This window comes from Nesoenas mayeri (genome assembly GCF_963082525.1).
Source record: "Nesoenas mayeri genome assembly, chromosome: Z".
NCBI lineage: Eukaryota > Metazoa > Chordata > Aves > Columbiformes > Columbidae > Nesoenas > Nesoenas mayeri.
Window position 1 is genome coordinate 62,246,067 of NC_137542.1, and position 24,609 is coordinate 62,270,675.

Consider the following 24,609-nt stretch of genomic DNA (forward strand, 5'->3'; position numbering starts at 1 on the left):
TTGTTTTAAAGTGTGATGTCGATTTTTTTTTCTTTTTTTTTTCTTTTTTTTCTTTTTTTTTCTTTTTTTTCTTTTTTTTCTTTGTTTTCTTTTTTTTTCTTTTTTTTTCTTTTTTTTTCTTTTTTTTCTTTTTTTTCTTTTTTTTCTTTTTTTTCTTTTTTTTTCTTTTTTTTTCTTTTTTTTTCTTTTTTTTTCTTTTTTTTTCTTTTTTTCTTCTCCTTGATTCTGTTGTGCACCAAGATTGTTTCAGTGAAGAGGAACAGGACTTAAAACCTCTGTAACTTCTGATTAATTTTTTTTTTCCTTCAGATAGTAGCTCCCAAAAGGTAATTTTGTGAAGCTTTTCAGATTAGCAAGATCTTTGGTTTAAGTAATTTTTAAAGCATTAAAAGTGCTATCTGATATGGTAAAGTCCAGTTTGCTGATTCCATCCCCCAAACGTATAACCAGCCATGGTTGGTGTGTGTGTGGTGTGGTTTGTGGTTGGTTTGTTTGTTTGGTTGGTTTTAGTTTTGTGTTGTGGGTTTTTTTTGTGTTTGTTTTGTTTTTTTTTTTTTGTTTTTGGTATGGATAGTATCCTGCAAAGTCTAATAGTTAACAAAAAAATCAGACTTTATTCTCAGCTTCATAGAAATCAGGCTTGAAATGCAGATCTGGAGTAAATGCCTGTCTTTTTTAGGGGAAAAAAAAAACTAAAACAAAACAACAGAAAGACTCAAATTATATTACTACATTGCCAAGATTTGTCTCTCAATTTTTCTTTTTTTTTTTTTTTTCAGATGATTGCAAAAGGCAAAAATGCTTCTGAGCTCTTTCCTGCTGTTGTGAAGAATGTTGCCAGTAAAAATATTGAGGTATTTGTATAGCTTGTTAAGCATACTGCTATGGAAGATCTATTAATGAAAACTTTACTTACTTGTATCTGACTTCAACATGAACCATAGAATCTCTAGTATTTTTTTAACAGAATTTCTCAGGGTTTAATTTCAATGACAGCATTGTGGTGATAGTTTGACATGTAAATAAAGAACCTACTGGCTGCTTTGAAGAGAGGAGTAATAACTATTTACATTTAAAAATGATTGATTAGAGAATGTTTGCAGAAGTGTGTGCTGGTAATTCTGAGAAGTTTATTTGATGTGTTGTGTGGCTTGTGAAGTTTGAGTAGGGATTGTGCTACAGTGTATTAGAAAACATCTATGGCAGATCAAGGCTGAGAGGTAAGAGATGGGTAAAAAAGTTTTCACTGTTCTACTCATGTAGTGTATTTATAAAAGGAGTGTCTCAGGATTAGGATTGCAGAGTGAAATCACTTTAGCTCAGTTAAACATGTCTGTATGAATTCATGGTTAGACAAAACGTGATGTTACTAATGAATTGCATTTAATTTTTTTTGTTTCACAATACCTAAGTGTTGGTTTTTTTATAATTTAGTATAGAGAATTTGTTTAGTACTTCATTAGTGTGAGTGCCTGTGATTACAGAAGATTACAGAAAAGTAGCCTTCAAATCTCAGGATCTTTTGGAGAGATGTGACTATTTGGAATGTGGAGGGGATAGATCCCATCTTGAGCAGAGAAGAAATTTTTGCTGATATGCAGCGTAATCTTAAATCTTTCGGTTACTTTTATGTTCTATAAGACATGGAGACTTTAAACTACAGTCATACGTGCATCTTTGGAATATGCCCTTAGTAATTTATTTTGTATGAAAAATTATGAAAGGAGTATATGAAGAGGCAGACAAAAAAAAATTAAACTTCCTATAAAAGCAGCTGATGAAGAACTTGAGTCACAATCATCTGCAATATGAGTTATTTTTTTGAGTCCAGTTACTTCAATACATTTATTCAACTTGCACTAAATTGTGTGACTTTTAATTAAAAGAAGCTTTATTTAGTAATTGTTTTCAGGATTGCTATACATAAGAACAGTAGCAGAAATACAAGTTTCTCTTTCAGGCTGTTTACCATCCATTTTATTTTAGCAGCATATGTGTCTGTTCTTGCCCCAGTATCAGGAGTTAGACAGACAAAGTAGCTTGCTTCTGTATTTTTTTTTCTTGTAAGAAAGCAAGAAAATGAAAAAAAGCCTCACCGTGGACGAGTGAAAATTCAAATTTCCTGGAAGTTAAAAAACAGAGATTGCATTCAACTGTGAAAGATTTAAAATCCACAGGCTTACTATGTGGCTCAAGGAAATCTAAAGCAGCAACTGCATTAGAAAGCTGTACAACTAGAGGTTTTATAAAGAAAATGTTACTCTGCTTACTACCAGTACTATGCACAAACTGCCAGCTACAGTGCAGAGCTATCAGAATTATAGTTGACTTGACAAATGAGATTTGGATGAAAATAACATCTGTAAATTTGTAGTTCTGAACTGTGTAGTGACCAACAAGCATCAGTTTGAGGAATGCAGAGCAAGCATGCAATATTAGTTACTTTCTACTGCACAGGATCATAATTTTGTAAAAAATGCAGGAAACAGTGGTTTGAAGCACTGGCTTTTAAGAGGAGAAGTCAATTGAATGCATGCTCCAGTTCTTCCCTGCTCTCCTGGAAATACGTATCTCAGCCTCTGTTATTAATAGGAACAAAAAATTCCTTTTTCCCTGGCACTGAAGATTATATTTCCTGCAATAATGACTTCAGCATACTCCTGTATCGCTCTAATGTGCTGCAATATACAAGGTCACAGATACGTCTTTTTTTTTTTTCTCCTTGGTTTATATGAATGGATAATAATAGTCAAGTTTGAGTCTAATTTCACCATTCAAGAAGTTATTATTTTTTAGCTACTACTTTAAAGCTTTGTTTTTTCCATTTTCTGAAATAACACATATATTTGACTCGAGGCCAAATAATGACCTCTTTTAAGTCAAGGAGGCAGAAGTGTGCAAAGATGACAATTCGCAGCCTTTCAGAACTTCCTGTATTAAAATAACTTCAGAAATTGTAACTGTAATTTTAATAATAGGTAGTAAAAGGAAATGGGGCAAGGAATCACACTTATACTAGTTAAATATTCCCTTCCACTTTAACTTGTGTTTTTAGGTTATGAGTACTCTAAGTCCAGTTTTGAATGGATACCTTACACGAAAGAGGAGTGCCATGAACAGCGTTGTTCATCTTAAGTGTTTTTAAATGTTAGACCTGGAACTGCTAGCCTGGCAGAGGCAAGACTGCACCAGTTCTAGGCTGCCAGCCCAACCAGTAATGGGAGTGTATTCCTGCTAGGTGTGCAAATGCAGGAGTATGTTTTGTGTATATACAGACACACAAGAAATGCATGTACACAGAGGCAGCCACATAAATTGACACAGGGTACTCACATGACAACAAACAGCAGCAGCAGCCTGGCAGTTCAAGATGAAGGTCCCCTAGTGGAAATGTATACATACATACATTAGTACAGTGTGGATCCCTCTGACAGCTGGGCTCAGACACAGTCTACCTGGTGGTTGGCCCCTGCATCGCAGTCACCCCTCTTGCTGGCACTGGGACATACAGGCATTTGAGGCTGCAGCCCTCATTCATTTGCTGGTACAGACCGCTCTACATGTACGAATAGGACTCCAATGGTCTCCCAGTAGCTGCCCCGTTGTGGTCTTGCCCTTAGCCACACAAATGTGTGCACATACAACTGGACCTGGCCAGCACTCACCTGGTTCTCTACTATTCAACCTGCTGTGGTTATGCCCTTAGAGATACGCACATGACTCTTGATCCTTGACATCCACAAACCATCTGGGTTCTCTGGTAACTGGTTGGGACTCCCCTGGTCCATGCCATAGTGGGCTGCCCCTGTGGTCCTGCCCTTAGATACCCACCCTTACCTACCTCCTTCCTAGGCCACTTCACCTACTCACCTGTTAGTGCAGCTTGATCCAGTGGCACACCTGCACCCATTCCAGTCACTGGCACTACAGACATATGGGCTTGTGCTTGGTTTCACATACTCCAGTCACTTCAATTGCTTGCACCCTTACTCATGGGTCCTCTGGACTGTGGTCAGAGCCCAGCTGCTGGCAGCCAGACCTTCACTTGTTCCAGGTGCTGGCCACCATTTACACAGGGGCCCCTATTACTTGAGATCCCATTCCAGTTGCTGGAGTCACACTTAGGATTCACTCTGCTCTCTTTTGTTGCTGGAGCCTCTGGACATCCTCACCCTCGAGCCTGTGGCCTGACTGTAGTTGCATGCACATACATGCACCCTTATACTGAGTAGAGAATAACTATTTTTCTTGGTGAGGTAAAAATGAAATTTAATGAGAAAATACAATAGATTGTGCTCATCAGTTGCAGGGCATGGAAGAGTAGATGTACCAATGAGCAAACTGTTTAGATGTGTCCAGCCATTTTTATTTGCTTATCCCTCTGTTTTCACAGAATGGTTAGGGTTAGAAGGGACCTCTGTAGATCAGCTCGTCCAACCCACCTGCTAAAGCAGGTACATCTAGAGTAGATCACACAGGAATTTGTCCAGATGGGTCTTAAATGTCTCTAGAGAAGCAGACTCCACAACCTCTCTGGGCAGCCTGTTCCAGCGCTCTGTCACCTTCAAAGTAAAGAAGTTTTTCCTCATATTCAGATGGAACCTCCTGTGCTTTACTCTGTGCCCATTGTCCCTCAGCCTGTCACTGGGCACCACTGAAAGGTGTCTGGTCCCATTCCCATGATATGTTTATAAACATTAATGAAACCCCCTCTCAGTGTTCTCCAGGCTGAACAGATCCAGCTCTCTCAGTCTTTCCTCATAAGAAGGGTACTCTAGGCCCCTCGTCATCTTTGTAGCCCACCACTGGACTCCCACCAGTAATTCCTTGTCCTTCTTAAACTGGGGAGCCCAGAACTGGACGCAGTACTCCAGATGTGGCCTCACAAGGGCAGAATAGAGGGGGTGGACAACCTCCCTCGTCCTGCTGGTCACACTCTTCTTAATGCACCCCAGGTACCATTGGCCTTCTTGGCCTCAAGGGCACATTGTTGACTCACAGTCAAACTGTTGTCGACCAGAACTCCCAGGTCCTTCTCTGCAGAGCTGCTTTCCAGCACGTCCACCCCTAAACTGTACTGCTGCCTGGGGTTATTCCTCCCCAGGTGCAGTACCCTACACTTGCCCTTGTTGAACTTCATCAGGTTCTTCTCTGCCCAATCTTCCAGCCTCTCCAGGTCTCACTGAATGGCAGCACAGCCTTCTGGTGTGTCAGCCCTTTCTCCCAGTTTGGTATCATTAGCAAACCTGCTGAGGGTGCACTCAGTCTCTTCATCCTGGTCATTGATGAACAGGTTGAACAGGACTGGACCCTGTACTGACCCCTGGGAACCCTGCTAACTACAGGCCTCCAAACAGACTCTCCACCATTGATCAACCTGGTCCTCCTCAATCAAGGGAAAGTCTTCCTTTCACCAGACTTTCTCTTCAGTCTCTAGGGTCTGGGATACCTGAGGGCTGGTGTTAGCAGTAAAGATAGAAGCAAAGAAGACATTCAGTAGCTCTGCCTTCTCTATATCACCCATCACCAGGGCATCCTTCTCATGCAGCAGCAGGCCTACATTTTTGCTAACCTTCCATTTGCTGCTGATGTATTTGAAGAAGCCCTTCTTGTTGTCCTTGACATCCCTGCCCAGATTTGCTTCCAAGTGGAGCTTGGCCTTCCTCACCACATCCCTGCATGTCTCCTTATGTTCCTCCGAGGTGGTCTGTCCCTTTTTGCACATTACATCATGTCATGGTTTAGACTGAGCTAGCAATACAACCACAGTACCCACTCGCTCACCCCCTCTCTCGATCCCCCAACAGGCGAGAGAATCAAAAGGGAGGGGAGGAGCTTGGATTGAGATAAACACAGTTCAACAAAATACTAATACACTACTAATAAATATAGATACAAAATAGAAATAAAAGATACTCAAGGCAATTCCAAACAAACATTCTGAACAGCCAGTCCCAGCAAGCTACACATGGTCCCACAGCTGATCCCAGAGCGAGAGAAGAGAGGAAAAAGGCAGAAAGGCTCAGAGGCCTCTACAAAACAGCAAAAAAACCCAAACTAAATGTCCCACACCAAACACTCCCCTGGCTGTACCCCAAAGAGAGAGCGAGAGGAGGGGAAGAGCAAGAGAAAAGGGGATGAGGAACCAGAAAGCCCCACTCTTAAATCTGCAGCATGGCACTAATTGGATGGAATACTCTCATTGATCAGTCTGGATGTCAGTCAAGCTCTGCCCCATCCATGTCCCCCTTCCTTGATGTCTCACACCTGGAGACAGAGAGCTTGGAATGTCCTTGTCTCTCAGACCAGAGCAATTAAAAACATTAACTCTGTGCTGGGGTGTTATCTGCTTGCTTTCAAGCTAAGTCCAAATAGTGAGCATGCTAGCTATGAAAAATAAAGGTTGCTAACTGCACGAAGAAAATGAACCCATTTTCAGGCAAACCAGCACACGTAAACATCCTTCTTCCACCTGAATTTTGACTGGAGTTCCTTACTCATATATTCCCGGACTCGTTCCTCCCCAGATCATATAGATTCCTCTGATTCTCTTTCTGCTTTGGTTCCTCCCCGAAACATCCCACAATAAGTGTTGTGCAATCCCAAAACACTCTTCATCTTTGTCTCATACCTGTACACACAAAACGCCCTTGGTCTGAAAGCTACCCTGGTGTTGTCTCTTGGTGGATTTAACACCTTGACATGGGAGCTGAGGCTTTCCTGAAGTGGTCCTGGTGGGGGCCTGACAAGATCTCCTTGCCTCTGGGTCCTAAATTTGGGTTCCTTCCTACTATTATGTTTCTCTGCACCTGTGGGCTGATTGGTTTGTGCCATGGACTTGGGAGAAGCTAACGCACCGTATAACTTGCAAATATGCCTCAACCCCTGTTGTCTGTCTGTGCTCCTTTATGGGTGTGTGGACAAGGTTTTATCATATAACCTAACATTTATTAGCAGAAGCCTTTCATTGTTTATGTTTTATGGGCCTTATATTTTAAAACAAAGAGCAGGTGAGTTCACGTCTTCCTCTAGGCTGTGGTTAAAGTTCTCTCATTACTTCTTTTTCCACAATTTGGTGCTAATGTATTTGTGCAGAAGGAGACAGTTGAAAGAGAGAAGGGCATTCAGTGAAGACATCTGACTAATTTCTTTATCAAGGTTAGTTAGATGACAGGTTTAGGTCATAATGTAGCTATACGTACAGCCATCTAGTTAGCACTTCTGCATCTCAGAAACCTTCATCATGGTCCAGTTTTTAGGATGATTTTGAAATGATGAAAAGTTACTGGATTAAGTCAAATTTTTAGTACATTGGTCCTGATCTGTTTTCTGAAAACGTTTTGCTAAATTTTTGCCTGTTCTTAAGAATTCTTATGCAAATCTGTCTGTACAAATTGCAACAATGCAGTAGTGTAAAGCGTATGAGTTCATGTGAGTGACTTCATATCCGAGTGACTTTCCTGCCCAGAAATGGCTGCTGTTTTTTTATTTTATCAAGGCTGAATGCTTTGATACAAGGAAATGGACGAGAAGATGCAGTAGAACACGTTCATTTGTTTTAAGAGAAGCAAAGGGCATCTTATTGTTTACAGAAGTGCCTTGTGATTTTTGTTTTTATAAGTACACACTGACCTCAACTTGATTATGTGCATCATGTCATGGTTGGTAAGGATACAACAAGTGACCTAATAAACAATTGGTGGTATAGAACAAAAATAAGCCTTGGTCAATAACTCATGGAGTTTGATGTGCTTATATTGATAAACTAATTAAAAAAATCTGCCTGTGTTCCTCAAGCCTAATGTGCCCCTGTTATTATTAGTTTTATAGAAAGGAGCATTTTAACATTGAATGAAGGTAAATGGTAAAAGAATAGTGTAGTCACGAAGCTATAAGTGCTTCCATTTCTAGTCACAGAGTGGTTTCAAGGAAAGGAGGCTTTCTTTGCACACCTGCAGTCATTCAGTGCATAGGCCTCTTGTGGTCAATGTTGATTGCTGCTTGTCTATAGCTGAACAACAAATAATTTAGTATGGTGTAACCTTCTGTGATTTAATATTATGCTTTTTGCCAGAATTGGCACAAAGATACATCTTCTGATAGTGACAGTAATTATAGCACAGCTGTAGTTGAGGGTCTTTCAGAATTTTCCATTATAAACCCCAATAGTCAGTTTACAACTTCAATGTAAAAAATGTTTTCACTGCTTCCTGGGCATACAGTGGCCATGAGGGGGTAAAGTGAACTAAATTGAATACCCTCCTCCCCCAGAATCGTACTGAGGTTTTCTTAATCTTTGGATATTGCGTCCTTTGTAGTGTGCTTATATTGCCTACATCTTTTGAATGCTTGTAGTCAGGCAAAGAGGGATCTAATACCCTTTGCTTTTGTCTAAGACATAATCAGATGTGCTCTTTTAATCAGATTTAAATAGTGTAAGTTACCACACTTAAGCTGGAAGTTATATTGTCTTTCAAATGTTAAAGTAATTGATTTTGAGTTTCAAAGTAAAGTAAAATGGACTTGTTGAAATCCTTGGCTGTTGGAGTTTAAGCTGTTTTCCATAAGGAAAAAAACGTGAGGAGTGCTCAGGTGGTCAGTTGCCACATATCAGCTTCTTAGATTATTAAAATCTTTATTTACTAGTTGATAATATAAAGCAGTGCTTTGTGTTATTAGCCTTCATCTGACTGTGTCATTAATTAGGTTATATTGTAGCATCTCAGGGAATTTCTATTTAAAGAATTACAGTAAATCATAAGATGTATGAGAAGCATGTGAATACTCCAGTGATATATTAGCTCTTCTTCCAAAGAAGAATATGTTGATGAAAACGTGCAATCTAGCACTTAGTTTTATAGAATTCAAAAACTTGCTGATAATAATGTTCATTGTGTTTTATTTTCAGATAAAAAAGCTTGTATATGTTTATCTGATGCGTTACGCAGAGGAGCAACAAGATCTAGCATTGTTATCCATCAGTACTTTCCAGCGTGCTTTAAAAGTGAGTGACTACTAAACAACATTTCATAGAGAATTTTGAGCTGGTATCACAAAAATAAAAATATCTGTACAAGTGCAGTCTGGTAAACTAAAGTATGTAAATATCTGCGTCTGATAAAGTAGTTTCAAGTCATGTAATTGACAAAGTTTTTTGTGCTACCTCAAACATTAGTGCTCTCAAGTACATATACTGAACATTTAATTTCTGTCATGCCTTTTCTCTTTCCATGTTAGCTTATGTTTGTAGAAAGAATACCCTGTTATTGCACTGTTATTAGAAGCTTTGCAAACTCTGATAAGAAATAGTTGTTTTTTCCAAAAACTGTCATATTAAGTGCTTACACCATCTGCATACTTACTACTCAGAAACTGCTAAGATGTATGCATTTTGAGAACTTAGGTGTACTGATCATTAAGTAATACCGGTCTGAAAACTCATATTGACAACTCTCAGTCCTTGGGAGATATGTTCTTTGGGAAGTACCATTCTGGCAGACTGTACACTGAATTAATGCTGCTGAAATTTCAGTTTGCTAGATTTTAAAGGATTTAGTACTTGCTTAGGCAACACCTCTTATGTGTGTTCCAAGCCCATGATTAATGGATGCGGTTGACATAACAGTTCCTCCAAATGCAGATGTTTTGTGCTATTGTTTTATCTCCAAAACATTTAGCTTAGTGTTTTGACATATTCTTGAGAAAATCCATTTTGTTACTCGCTTCAGTTGATACCTTGCAGTATAGCATAACATGAATGTGTTGTCAAGTACTTCAGTGAGAGTGTTGCAACTGAGAACCACATTTTTGTTTGACTGTTCTTATATTTAAATAATAAAAATGAACTAGATTTTTTCGGAATATCTGAATTCCACTGGGATTGCAGAAAGTGTTTCAGACCATGAAATAAAATATTGGTCTTCATTATCCATCATTCCCATATTTTGCTTGGGAAAATGAATTATGTTAATATCTTCCTTTGCCCAATTTCCAGATTTTCCAAGTGTTTCAATGTTTTCTTTCTTACTTGCTTTTGCTTTTCTTGGTTGTTTCTTGTGTGAAGTTTTGTGCATTTTCTTATGAGTGTGGCCTTAGTTTGCAAGCCTGACTGATAGTCAGTAGATTTACATGTTTTAATGTGCACTCACTAAGTATTGTAAACGCTGCCAAGAATTTAATGATGCGTTTCTGCACTATCTTATTTTATTTCTCTCATTATTTAGGATCCTAATCAGTTAATCCGCGCAAGTGCCTTAAGAGTTTTATCCAGTATCCGAGTCCCAATTATTGTTCCTATTATGATGCTTGCTATTAAAGAAGCCTCTTCTGATTTATCTCCTTACGTGAGGAAGAACGCAGCCCATGCAATCCAAAAACTGTACAGGTAAGTGATTCTGACAAGTACAGAAGAGCGATTTTAGGATTGCTGAGGGCTATGTTTATTAAGACTACTAGGTAAGTTGATGTGTCTCAGATACATCAGATCCATTTCTTAAAAAGTATAAAGCGTGTGTAGATGTTCCCTCACTCAACTTACTTGCTTGGAGTTCAGGCAAGTCTCTTGCTTGCTAGAATAACAGGTTAACTATGAAAAGATACAAAAAGAAATGGATACACTATCTTTTGGTTTTAATATACCAGTTATTGCCATCTGTGCAGCAACTATTTTGATGGATAGTCTCAGAACCGAATATTTCTGTGTTTGGCATCTATATCTTTCAGCCTGAAGGCATTTGCAGTAGTTTGCAGTACAGGTGACAAATGAATACTAACTCATAGAACTTTTATCTGTGCAAATCCAGATCTTCCTCCTCCCTCTTCAGAAATTCTTATTGTGCAGGAGTTCTTAGAGGTGGGTACTAGTTTATACAGGTGGGGGCAACAGAACCTGTACCTTTCCAAAACAAAGACAAGTATTTATTCTACTACTTATTTCCCTTTTATTTGGCCTGTGCCAAAAAGAGGAGGATGGGAGGTGCTAGTGGTTCCTACTTAGGTAGCCTGAGGCCGCTGCAGTTCCATGCCTCCTCCAACCAACCATAAGTGAGGCTGAGCACGTATTCCTGATGGGCACATACACACACATGCAAGCAGCCTTCTGTACAGATCAACACATGCAGAAAACAGCACTCATGCAGACAAAACCAGCACCAACAGACTTACCCTGTTGCCCTTTCTGGCTGGTCAACATACAGGCGCATTAGTGAACCTATATATATATGTACAGTACAGTTACCCCAGTAAGGGTCCTAGATGCTCAGCCTTTCTAGTAGCTGACCTTGGATTCCTCAGGTGGCTGGCACTGGCACATACAACTGCACAATGCTTGCAGCCCCACTCTGCTTGGTGTTACAGACCCCCTCAGTCAGACACACACATGCCTCCCCCCTTTCACTCCACAGTATCTGGTTTTAGACACTCAGACTATGCTGTAACGGACCCTTCTATCCCCTTGTCTCCGGTTGTCTCACACTGGCTAGAAAGTAAGAGGTGAGAGAAACAGACTGAGATGCGCAAATGGGTGTCTCGATCAATCCCCAGATCTTACAGTCTCTCCAGTAGTTGGCCTGGATACCCTGGTCCCTCTGGTAGCCAAAATTTCCAGTTGTCTCCCTTGGAGACAAACACACATGGCCAGCACAGACCTGTGGCCCTACTTCAATACCTGGCTTCCCAAGCCACCTAGTCTGGATGTTCTCTAGCAATCACACACTGACATACATAGTTTTTTCTGGTTGCTGGTATGGAAGTTATACGGGTCCCTGTAACCCGTGGCCTGGCTGGTTACTGGAGCTTAGACCTCCACATCACATGTGCACACAGCATAGAGACTGCCTCAGCCAGGAAAATAGTTAGACATAGACTTTAATGGTACATAACAGGCTGTGGTCATCAGGTGCAGAGCATGGCCAGACAAGTATGCTGAGCAGGAAAGCATTTACATACAACAGACTTCTCTTATGCACCTATCCCTTTATTTTCCTATGCTTGTTCCTCCTGAAATCATCTAGATTCCTCTCTTTCCCGTCTTTTCATTGTCCCATAAACACTTCATAGTAAGTCCTGTACAATCTCAGAATGCTCTTTCTGGAATTGCATAGTAAGTCTCATAGCCCTGTAGCTAGTAACACCCCTAAGTTTGAAAGGTGGTCTGGAGAGCTTCTCTCAGTCATGGTAGGTTCTTTTCAGGACAATAAAGCTCATGAGTTTTCCATGACAGCACTCCAAAGAACTTGGTGATGTCTTTATGATGTCTTTTTTTTTTCCAAGTGTGCTGAGTGCCCTGGGAGTGGCTAGATCAGGATGTTATTGGAGTTGCCCCACCTCTGCACGCCTCTGTGTGGAGGCAAGCCTTTCATCATGTAACCTGACAAGAGGAAATGGATTTTTATTCTCCTCATGCTGTTTGAGTAGTTTATTTTTTGTAGCATTAGTTCCAGCACACGAAAGACTTTTGGCCTGAATTATTGTCCATACGCAGAATGTCCTTTGATTTTCTGATAGTATTAAAAATATTTAGAAGAGTTTGGCAGTAATGGTATCTTAGTGCCAGCAAGGCACAGCAGTATCTGGACAGCAGGCTGTTCCATGGAATTTTAAGTTAAATTGATGATTCCATTCTCTTCTCATTATGACAGGCAAAGTTTATTTTACTAATCCAGATTAAAGAACTTAGTGGTGATTGGTGCAAGTTTGGAAGATGCTGAAATCTAACTTGATCACTAAAAGACCTTTTTATCAATTTTTCGTCCGGTCTCCAGATATGATTGCATCTTCAAATGTAACTTGTATTTTTTCTGATCTCTGGTTCATATGGTATCCTATGCTTACATGATGTCAGTAGCAAGATTTTGAAATCATCCTTGCAAATATCATAAAAAGGTAGTTTTTATGGCAAAAAGTACAGCACGTGGTAAAAAAATACAGCAGCACAATCTGGAAAAAACTGTCCTCACTCCCTTCTAGTTTCTGTGAATTTCTGACTGGTCATAAAATGGATGTCAAGCTCACATAGCAAGGGAAAACTAGTGAAACTAATGTTATGTGAAGGTTTTCTTAATGGTGTAGAAGACCTGTACATCATTAATGAGTTTTCACTTCATGCAGACATTCTACGCATCATGGTGCAAGTTTTGAAGGTGGTGTAGCTGCAAATTCCACCTTTCCTGGACCAGAGTAACCTTTATGGTTACTTGTGAGTGGAGTTGTAACTAACAATTGTGTCCTTGGTAGTAGGATTTAGAAATGGAAGCATGTGAACTTCTATTGTCATGTTTTCAAAATTTACTTGTACAAATGCCATATCTGATCGCACGGGTGTACTGCAGGACCAAGGGAGTTTAGTTTTCTGTATCACTTCAAGAAGCGGCAGTACTGGGAACTAGTGGAGAGGCTGTGAAATTAACCTGTCCACAGGCAGGCCTGGTTGGCTTGCCTGCAAATAATGGTCTTTAGCAGGCAGCCTCTGCTGATGTTTCAACAAAGCTCATAATTGTAGTTCCACAATTCAGCGATTTAGATCATATGCTGGTGGCAAGGTTGTCTTTTGGACTGTTTTAATGAGCAAGTAATTTCAGAGGGCTTTCTCTGAAGTTGATCAAAATCAGAATTCTGGAGGGGGCAGATTTTTGATGTGAAAATCAGTCAACAGTTTCTATACTCTACTAATTGCTCCAGCTTCTGTGAGCATTTGAGTAAGAAGTAACAGTTTATTCTAATAGTGCCTGTATGCTCCATTTACTTTTTGGTTTCCATGATTTCCCTACTTGTTTGATAGTTCTGTAGTTCAGTTAGTGCTCCAGTCAGACCTCTGGATGCAGGTTCGATACTCCAATCTTCCTTGCATTTAGTGTCATGGTGTTTGGATGAAAGGCTGACCTAGAAGAGCTGGTTCGTTAGTGGTTCAATCAATCCTAACAGCAGGAAGCTTACATATCAAACAGAAAAGATTTCAGGCATAGTGTGAACAGCAACATTTGTGCCCAATGCAATCAGCATTGCCAGGTACTTTGGAGTAATTTTATCATTGAAAATGTCAGACCTCTTGCTTATTTCACTTACAGTGCATTTGAAAGCTATTAGTATCTTCTGTCTATCAATAGGAAATGCTACCATGTAGTTGCACCTACTTGCAGCAAGATTTGGAAAAGGAATTTTTGAAACTTCCATCACTAATATTAATAGATGCCATACTAGTAGATACTGTAATGGGAGCAGATCATTCTGAGCTCTTTAGCCTGTTATCTTATTTTCTTTCCAAGAATGCTGCCTTCCTTACCAAAATATCAGGAAAGATGAAGGGGAGGAAAAAACTGGTGGTTTTCAAAGTTTCTTAATAATAAGTACTCAGTTCTCTCCCTCTTTAAATTTTATAGCAATCTTGAAAATTTGAAATAATGCCTATTAGAAAGACTTTTGACTTTTCCACTGAAGAGTTTGGTCCTTGGTAGAAGATCCAGTAAACCTTTTTTGACAAAAATTGAAGTTGGAGCAAAAGGTGGTCATGAAAGTACTTACAGAACAATGTGCTTTTGCTTTGCTTATGCAAAGCTTCTAACAAGTTTTATCATCCATTTAGCATGTTCTAGTATTGCTAGGTATTAGAGCCTTAGTGAAGTATTAATAGTACACAGCTAGATATATTGTGAATCTGGAATGTGTAGCTGGAGAGGATATACCGTGCATTAGGGCAGTTCATCATTCAGCATTAAAACTGAAGTGTACAGTAATGACCCATACTGCCTTACATATTTGTAATTGTGTCCACACTGAAATGACTTTTCAAAGGCATAGAACTACACATCTGTGTGGCTCTTTTTACCTACTTTCTCTTTGTAGCTTCTTCTGCCTTGGCTTTGAGTTCTTTCGTGCTCTGTAGATCCATGATGAAGAAGCAGCTGGAATAAAAAGTTGTTTCCCTACTAAGGAAGAAAGTTTGAAAATAATGAATGTTTCTGGTAAAATTTATTTGCTGTTTGAATATGAAAAGGATGGTACAAAGATTGTTCTTTGCAACTTTTGTTTTTTCTCTGTTTTTACTGTTTATATAGGACTACAAGCAATCTATTTTTCATCAGCTCACACACCAGCTTTGCATAGGTACACGCATAGCAACACGCAAATTTTTGAGTTCCAATACTTCTGACTAAAATTATGATTCTGCTTTGTCCTGATGTTCATTCACTGTTGAATTCATTCAAGAAATTACCTTCTCACTGCACAAGCAGTGAGATCCTTGTGACTTAATTTTTGAAACTCAGTCAAGTTCTCCATAATGGGTTGTCCTGTCTTAATGTTTCTTAAATCCTGAAATTTTTGAGTTTAAGTATTAAGATTCTTATAGAACACAAATAAGTGATATAACTTGAAGGCAATCGTTATGATTTTATTTTATACTCTTTCAACTCATTTCTACATCCCATTATTAACTTTATTTTCAGTCAAGTTATTTTACAATCAGGTCTTTGTAATAATTTATTTTCCTGCAAGTGGTTTCTTCAGTGCTCCTGATTCCCAGCTTGTGTGTAAAGGTCAACAAACTTCACCTCTTTTAATTTTGGGTATGTCTTACCAAATTAGTAACATTTATTTTTATTTTTCCTTCTAGTCTTGATCCAGAGCAAAAGGAAATGTTAATTGAAGTGATAGAAAAGCTTTTGAAGGATAGAAGTACGGTAAGAAACAGTATGCTATTACATATACATGTATTTTTAAAGAGTTCACTCCCGAGGCTGTCATTCCGCAGTACATAATATACTTTCCTAACCCTTGCTGACGTGGTTTTAGATGTTTGTATGTACAAGTGTTGTTATGTATTTATGCATTATACTGTGACTGTAATAGCAACCATCTCCTTTAATAAGACTGGTAATTTTACTTTCATCATGAGTATTCTTAATCTGGTTTTGTTACTGTGTTTTTTTGGTGTGTTTCTTTATGAAAGTTGTATAATGATATGAATCAGTGTACAAATGTCATAGTTTAACCCTAGCACCCCCCACGGCCGGCAACTAACACAACGTGCCGCTCAGTCACCTGTCCCCTACTTCTGATTGGGATGGGGAGGAGGATGAGGGAAGGAATGTCAAAACTTATGGCTTGGGATAAGGGCAGTTTAATGGAACACTGAAGAAAAAACGAACAAACAGTAACAGCAACCACAATGAAAGAATATACGAAGAGATGACTGCACAGCACAACCTCACCACGTGGCAGTTGCCACTGTGGCCCTGGGCGGCGGCTCCTGCTGAAACACAAAAGCACTGAATTGTGTGGTCCAGAGAGAACTGAGCACCTCCCTGACTGCCCTGCTATTCAAAAACTACCTCCCTGGCCCGCCTCCCATTATAACTGAGCATGAGACCCTGTATGGTATCCAAAACCCCCTTTGGCTAGTGCTGGGCCAGCTACCTGTAGAAATTAACCATGTCTCAGCCAACACAGCGAAACAAATATCTGTGTATAAATGGTTTTTCACTGGGAAATTAGTTAGGTCATTTCAATTTGTTCATGATACTGTAAGAATAAATTACTGCTGTACAATGCACAGTATGCCTATTGATGACAGTCTGCCTTGTAGTCTGTACAACTGTTAAATGATGATACTTGCTGTGCATTTGTTTATTCTTGCAAATATCTCCACTTCCAGTCTAGTGAGTAAAACTGGTGTTCTAGGACAATTTCTGTACATTTAACACTCTAGTAATATTTTGCCTGCCCTATATAGGTACAGGTTTTCTGTATGAACTCCCAGATGTCTCATAACGGTAACACACTTTGGTTTTCTTCCTCTACCCTATAAATGAGTTGCCCAAGTCTAATCCAGAAAGGTAATTGGGCAAGGAGTCAAATATGAAGACTTCAAATGGAAAACAATTGTAAATTAAAACATTATTTTGTTCTTCTTGTTCAGATTGCTAATTTAGTGAATGTAATACTTTTTGAGAAAATCTCCTATTTACCGAGTGTTTTTGTAACACACAAGAATGTATCTTCTGTTGTTCTAGGATAGTTCAGGTGTTCAGGACATAAATGGTGATGTTCTCTAAAAGACATCTTGCAGCTTCCACTGAAGGGTTACTGAAGGAGAGTGTCAGAGCTTAACAGCTCAGCAGACAGTAAATCAGTTAGTTAGTTCTCCTGACTGCATCTCTGTTTGACCTGTACTCATTTGTCAGAGGCCTTTGTGCTTCTGTGGAGTTGCCCCCACAGTGGTTCTTCGTGTATTTTCTTTTTGTGGTTCGTGCTCTTGGTGTGCGTGCAATCTGTGAATGTGAGGTTAGATTCATTATGCCTGTGGAGGCAGAAAGGGCTAAGACACCATCTCTATTTCAGTTTATTGCTGATGGCAGGAAAATAAAATCCCTGAATTTTCACTCCGTTTCTTATCCTTATTGCTTGTGGAAAATGACAAGTTATCCAACAGCTAGTAATTTACGCATATACTTTAACAACATGTTAAAAGAAAAAAGTATAGGATAGGTTTGGCTCTTCTTTTTCCCCAGCACACTGATCCTGGCACTTGCAGTTACTTACAAGTGGATTGATGCTCATTGTTTATAGTATGAGCCGCAATTCTGATTGCTCTGTGACACTGAATACTAGACACTGTATTTATGAAGGTAACAGCTGAAGCAATACTTGAACTTATGCTATTTTGTCAGCACATTCACAAAGCCATGAATTATGGTCTAAAATTGGGTCTTCTGCACCTCTTTAAAGCCGTAATATGGTTAACTGCTGCAAATTTTCCTCCCTCTGGTTCCTCTTGGTCTGTTCCCTGTCAAGACCTGCTTCCAGCCTGGGCCAAGACATCTCAACTTGAGAAGTTTTACTTTTTCAGGAAATTATAAAAAGAATTATTATTCCAGAAAGGAACTGTATGAATTCTTTCTTGAAGACTCTCTGAATCAAAACCAACTATTAATATGTGCTCTTTCACCCCAGACTCCACAGCTTGTTGTGATCTAAAGTGTAGCAGTCTCTCATTAATCCTTGATAGCTTTGACAATACCAGTGTAGCACAGGAAAGCTTCACCTTCAGTGGTTATCTTTTGTCATGTTCCACTGAATGTTCCCAGAAAGCCTTCACATTTACTAACAGAAAGTGCATTGTGCACAAATGTTTTATGAGTAGGTAACTCCAATCTGGATAAGGTTAATCTTTGCCTCTAACTGGAGAACATAGCAGTTTGCTCGCAGTGGAGTGCCTCTTGTAGCTATTTTTAGCTTTTGATATTGAAAGAGAAGTAGCTGCTTATGGGTAGTAGTCCATATGTACAGTCATGTACATATTTAACATATATAGCCTTAGGTCGGATACATTTTAAGTCTTATTTAAGCTCCTCTTGGGATATTTGTATTATTTTGAACCACCTTTTTGTATTCTCAAAGCTGAATTTCATACATTTAGCATTTAAGAAAAAGCTCCTTCTACATACATAAAAACAAAAGCTTTTAGAAAACATTTTACGTCTTTGTGAAGAAAGTTAAGTCAGGTTTGTTGCCACAGGAATTATAGAAATGGGTCCAACATGTAGAAGAACAGCACTTTGTCAAAGCCTAATGTAGTGCATGTGTTTCATTAATGACCTTTCTCAGCTTTTGCAGCTTCCATTGCCTGTTTGACAGTCAGATGGCCTGAAGTTTGTAGGGTGATAATGTGTAACTTGGACCACAAGTGTTAACTTGACACTAAGCTTTGGATTCCTTTCATTTAAATGCACAGAAGCAGTTCCCTTACATCAACATCAGTTATCATCTCCTGTTAGTTTAATATCAGCAGATCAGTTTGTTAGGGAAATGATGGTGTTTTCATGAAATAGTGTCTTTACTAGAGTGCAATAATTTTAGTAACTTTGGGAGTTGTTGAACATAAGTGGTTCTTCGCCTTTCTTTCCAGTGCTGGAAATGTCAGGTTACTTTTGGCATTTCTGTGTACTTAAGGGCTGATAATCCTCAGACAAGCCATAATGCATTGTTTCTAATAACTTGATGCAGCAAAATCCACCATGTGACATTTTTCTTGTTCAATTTATTTTAGACATGTTTGTAGGAAGAATGTAATTATTAACAATGGTTCTAAACGTTGAATATTGTTCAAGTGATGTTTAGGACTTTAAGAAAAAGTAATTTTTTTCTCATAATCTGTTTATTATCTATAAGCATTTGACCTCAAGCAGAGGTTTTGAAACTTACTTACATAATCCCTATTTTAAAGTGGGATAGAATAGCTGTTAATAATAAAGATTGATGGATCTGTAATTATATAAACTATAATTTTTTTGTTTTAAAGAGAACATGCTATTGTGGATTATTAATGCTGTTTATGTTGCACAGAAAAGGCACGATGTATTTAAATTAGTCAGAGTCATTTTACATTTGAAATAGCAAGAAACTGTTTGAATGGGAATTTTACTACAGTAAAATTAAGCCATTTTGTCAGACTGTACAAAATGTGTTCATTTTTTAGGTCTCAATAAGTAGTAAATTTCAATATAAGCTGAGGTAAGCAAAACTTAAAATGAGATCTAACCTTAACCAAGCACTTCATTAAAATTTCTGTTGAGATAAATGGAAGATCACTTTCCTCCTTAAGTGACTTAACATGATTCAGTTAAAAGTCAGACTCTCATTTAAAAGCCAAGCTCTCAGTTAATCTAAGATGCAAAATTATCAGGTGCAAACCATCATTAACATACCCTCAAGGGTAGCTAACTGGGAATTAGCGTGTATCCACAAAGCTGTGATTTTTTGCCAGTGTATTTAATTCTTAAACAGATAAGAGGTTTACAAGTATTTTTATTGCAGAGACTTAAGTTTTGGGGTTTTTACCCTTGCCTTACAGAAAAAAGTACCTCAGACATTGATAAACAGGTTCAAGAGCATGAAAGCCTGCTCCTTTTATTTTTATAGTAATTCTAGGTCATTGAGCAGCTGGCATGATTTTATGTAGAAAGGAAGAGAAGAATATGTGTGTATTTTATGCTAAAATGATCTTCTCAGAAACTAACATAGCTAGTCTCTTAGTCATGTGTGAAGGTATAATTTCAGAGGAAACTAGTTCCCTTTTTATTTTTGGTTGATTCTGTATCACTTCCTTCTAATTGTACTTTCAGCTATTCACTTAACAAACCTGATGATCTAGCTTTGTGCTAGTGCTTAATGCAGAATTTGTTGCTTCAATTGCTTTTGGCATTCTGTGAAGGACTGTATAAATCTATTGTATTTGTACCCTGTGTGTTTTACAGCTCTGGTTGTGTAAACAAACAACAATAAAAATGAAGTTCATTAATGATACCTGAGTTACAGCAGTTAAAAAAAAAGACAAACCCATGTTGATGTTGAAAAGGAATCACATCTGTTGTCCAAAATGGTAAAGCAAAAATAACTTGTGACTTACATTCCTCAGTCCAAACTAAAGTATTCCAAATTGTATCTAAAGTTGCACCTAAAAAGAAAAGGAAGAATATAGACCTGTAGCTAGGATGTAGTTTTATTAAGGCATATTAAAAATGTCCAAACTTATTTTGGGTTTCTGTCTTTAACTTTGAGCTGATTTTCTTTTGTTTGGGCAGATTCCTTTGTTACAAGGAAGTTTTATAATATTTGTGTGGAAATATGAATGCATGTGCTGCATGATAAAATGAATTTTTTTCAGGCCTATCCAGAAAACTGAGTTAGTATGTGGCCACATATACTTTGTGCTATATCATAGCCGTAGCTATTATGGCTCCTGTTGTGGGAAGAGATTGTATGCAGAGTGGAGCACTGCTTTTGAACTCTTCTAAGACAGACGAGTGTTAGAGAGAAATTTCTAAACACGTTGGTGAGACTTGCAGATGCTCATTGATTTCCACGTATGTACTCCTGATATTGTGTCCCCAGAAACCTGTTGTGAAGTAATATGAGAAGGGATAGAGGCAGTTTTGGGAGAGGACTGAAAGTAAATTAGTTTATTGCATGGAATCTGTTTATTGCTAATTAAGATCTACACTCCTTTCCAAAGCCTAAATTTGCCTTTAGCCTCTGCTTAAATATTTTTTTTTCCTTTAATAAGAACATTTTAATAAAATTAAACTAGTTCTAGTATTTTAATGAATTTATTATTCTGCTCTGGTATGATGATTTACTCCTAAATATAACAGGTGTATCTTAGTATTAATTCTATTTTGAGAGTGAGAAGACTTGATAGAAACGTATGGGTATTGACAATTCTTTTTCAGACTGCATGTTTACTAGATGAAGGGCAGATTCTTGTGAAGTGAGACCCCTTAGATTAAAAAATGATCCTAGGAATTGGTGATAGCTTTGCAATGAAGATCTTGATCTTTTAAACTGAAGCAGGGTATTTGAGGATGATGGGGAAAGAAAGCTGAGCACTCTACTTTTCAACAGTAGGCTTTTATTAATATCTTAATGGTTTAGTTTAGAAGGCAAATGTGTGGAAAAGACAATGTTTTCCTAACTTATTGATTTAATGTTAGTAAAAGCTTCACTTTCGTGGAATAAAATTACTGAGTTTGTGCAGATGTTTTATTGTGATAGATCTATTATCCAGCTATTAGAAGATAAATGACTGATCTTTTCCAGTTTCCTTGCCTCCAGAAAATTGAAATAAGAAGGGGAATATCATTTGGGCTGTATGATTAGGGCAGGTGGGGTGGCCATTAATTTAAGAGAGAGGAATCTTGGCAGCATAGGCCAACTTGCACTGTATTATCAATCAAACCTAGATGCACTTCTTGTGATGACCCAGCACTCTCAGGTTTTCACAGCGTTAATTAAAATTCATGACAAAATAGATGCAAGGAAACGTTTTGTACCCTTCATAATTTTATAGAAAATTTATTGTTATTAGAGGAACCATTTGCTTAGTGTGATTTTTTTCATTACCAGCTTGTCAACTAGCATAGATAATCTGGAGAAAATATGAACTCCATAGATTGGGTGTCACTTTTGTTGATGGTTCATGTAGTTTACCTTGGAGCACAGCTAATGGCTGAAGTTCATAGCAACAGCACAGAAAAACGTGGCAACCAGTGGAAGACAAATGAACCATGTTTATTGCTTTAATATAAAAAATACATAAATGGAAAGCAGCATTTGAATTTGATGAGCTCATTGCTAGTTTTGTTGGAGTGATTTATATTTTCTCCTTATACAAAAAGCTACTATTGACACAGTGAGATGGAAATTAACTGACTGTTTTTTGGAAACCGATATTTTTCGGTTTTATATTCTGATTGGATCATTTTGTTTTAATTCTAAATATTTTTATGGAATGTTGAACATTTAATAAACAAAGATTATTAGCTGTTCCTTTGTTTAGATGTATAGTAGGATCATACTATAGGGGAAACCATGTGAATTAGAAAATAATCTCTTATAAAAAAAGCATTAGGAATTTTTTTCAGATAAATCCTCTTGTTACCAATATATTTTGAATCTGTCTTACACTGTCACTTTTCCTGCCCCCTCCGCCTCTTGCCCCCTCCCCCCCCCCCCTTTAAATGGAAAGCCTGATTTTGGAAAAAGCGATAATGGGGAGAGAGGCATGATCTTAAATAGAGTCATGATATATGAGAGTTCCTGTGTTCACTTGTAAGTATAGGGACTTGCCACAGGAATAAAATGGTTGTTCATCTAGTGCCCCTCCTCATTTAATAGTTCATGTTCAAATTTTATTAATATCTTTTAAGCATTCACAAGTGACAGCATTCTCATTGTAAACTTGAGGTGACTGATGTGAATTGAAATATGTTATTGTTTATCATTCCTGTATTTCAGTATGACTAGTTCTTTGTATCAAACTGTTGTTTTTCTCACAGTAACTGAACTTTTAAAAAGCCAGTGCTGTTTATAGGATCTAAACTAGTTTTATATGTATTATTTTATGCCGGCTTTCAAACTATATCATATCCAAATGAAAGAGGAATATAGCAGAAGTGTGTGCAGTACTAGTAGCAGTAAAAGACAAGGGTATCCACTTCAGAACTACAGTTGGACACCAGCTTCTGTGTCATCCTTCACATCCTTCACCCATGAACCTAAAAGTTGTTGATTTTAATATTAGTCTATGACTGTTCTTATAGTCATAAATTGATCTGTGTGTCAGTCTCTTTCTCTCTCTCTCTCTCCCCTCCTCCTTCCCTTCCTCCTTTTCTCCTCTTGTATGTCAAACCTGTCAAGAGACCCAATACTGTCTTGTAGTGTGAAGAAGCAGAATAACCATTATAAAGACTATGGGACAGTGACCTAAAAAAAAGTCTCTGTGGTCTAAAGGTGTCATCCCTTTCTTTAAAACTTCAAGTACATCACACTGTCCTCAGCAAGTTTTGCATCCTCATGATATTGCTTTGTTGTCAGTGAGTTCTAACATACAACTATACCCAGCCTTCCTTTCCCATCCTCAGCTTTTCTGGCCTTAATTGAATACCTACTCAGGATTGATAGTGGTTTGCCTGGAATTAACCACTGTTTTCTGCCGAGCTTTGAACCCAAACTAAGCATGAATTCACAGCAGTTTTTAATTACTAAATAGCTTCCTGCAGCACGTTAGTAAGGAAAAAAGTTTAGTACAAAAGCATAAAATAAAGAGCTATTGTTTTTGTGATACAGCAGAAAAGAGAAAATTATTTTAGATGTAAAGTGTGTTTCATTTAGCTTGATCACATAATCAAATTTTGCTCCTGGAATGAGTTGTATACTTGCTGGCACCAGCAGGTACTAGTATGTGGACAGGGCTGGAGACAATAAATGCAACTTCACGTTTATTCTTATTGGTAATTCGTAAAATCCCCACAGAGCCTGAAACTTGTTTAGCATAATAGCAAGACTATATTCTGAGCTGTTTTCTTTCAATTGTAATGTTGGGCGCATGCTAATAAACCAAATGTCAGCCAAATACAGGGAGAAAAATGTAACATATGAATATCATTGTATTTAATATTTCTCAAAAAGTACCATTTCAATAAACTGCACTTCTATTTAATTGCTTACTTTAAGTCATTGGGGAAATTTTAGAGGTTGAAATGCAGATCCCCAGTGCTCAGATAGAATATGACATTAATTTGCTGCCAGAAGGCTATACTGCATGCATGCTAACTGCATACATATCAGCTGCTTCATATAAAGTCTCATCATTTTCATTATTTGACTTAACATGTACTCTGACACAAAACAAATCTTAATTAAAGCAATTAGAAGAGAAAGAACAGTAATTCCAGACATACAATGACATGTCCTTATAATGCGTGGTCAGCTTTTGAGGTTTTCCCACAGTTGAAGTCACCTGCTACTGGAATTTTAACAGGAACCCCAATACAGGTTTCCTTTGTAATATTTTAAAATAAAATAATCTGTCAGAAGATTTCCATAAGCCTTTAGGTGGTAGAACGTTGAGAATCTATTTAAATTTTCTCATGAAAACAAAGCTATTTTTATAATCATAATATGGGGATCTTTGTGTATATATAAAGATTTATTTCTTATGGAGGCAAAAAATGTGTGAAGACATAGAGGGGCATAAATGGTCCATTCGTGTGATTTTGGAACTGGTAGGCAAGTGCTGAAAAACGTGCAGAAATTGTGCTTGTGTGCTTTGCGGAT

The 24,609-nt window shown here is 38.0% G+C and overlaps 1 protein-coding gene across 1 annotated transcript in view; it reads left to right on the forward strand.

Annotated features, from left to right (window-relative positions):
• Positions 1–24,609, forward strand: part of AP3B1 (adaptor related protein complex 3 subunit beta 1) — a 153,965-nt gene that overhangs the window by 17,832 nt on the left and 111,524 nt on the right. The window contains exons 3-6 of the mRNA XM_080362158.1: positions 780–854; positions 8,909–9,004; positions 10,224–10,384; positions 15,608–15,674. Of these exons, the coding sequence (XP_080218284.1) occupies positions 780–854; positions 8,909–9,004; positions 10,224–10,384; positions 15,608–15,674 (399 nt within the window). The remainder of the gene's footprint in view (positions 1–779; positions 855–8,908; positions 9,005–10,223; positions 10,385–15,607; positions 15,675–24,609) is intronic.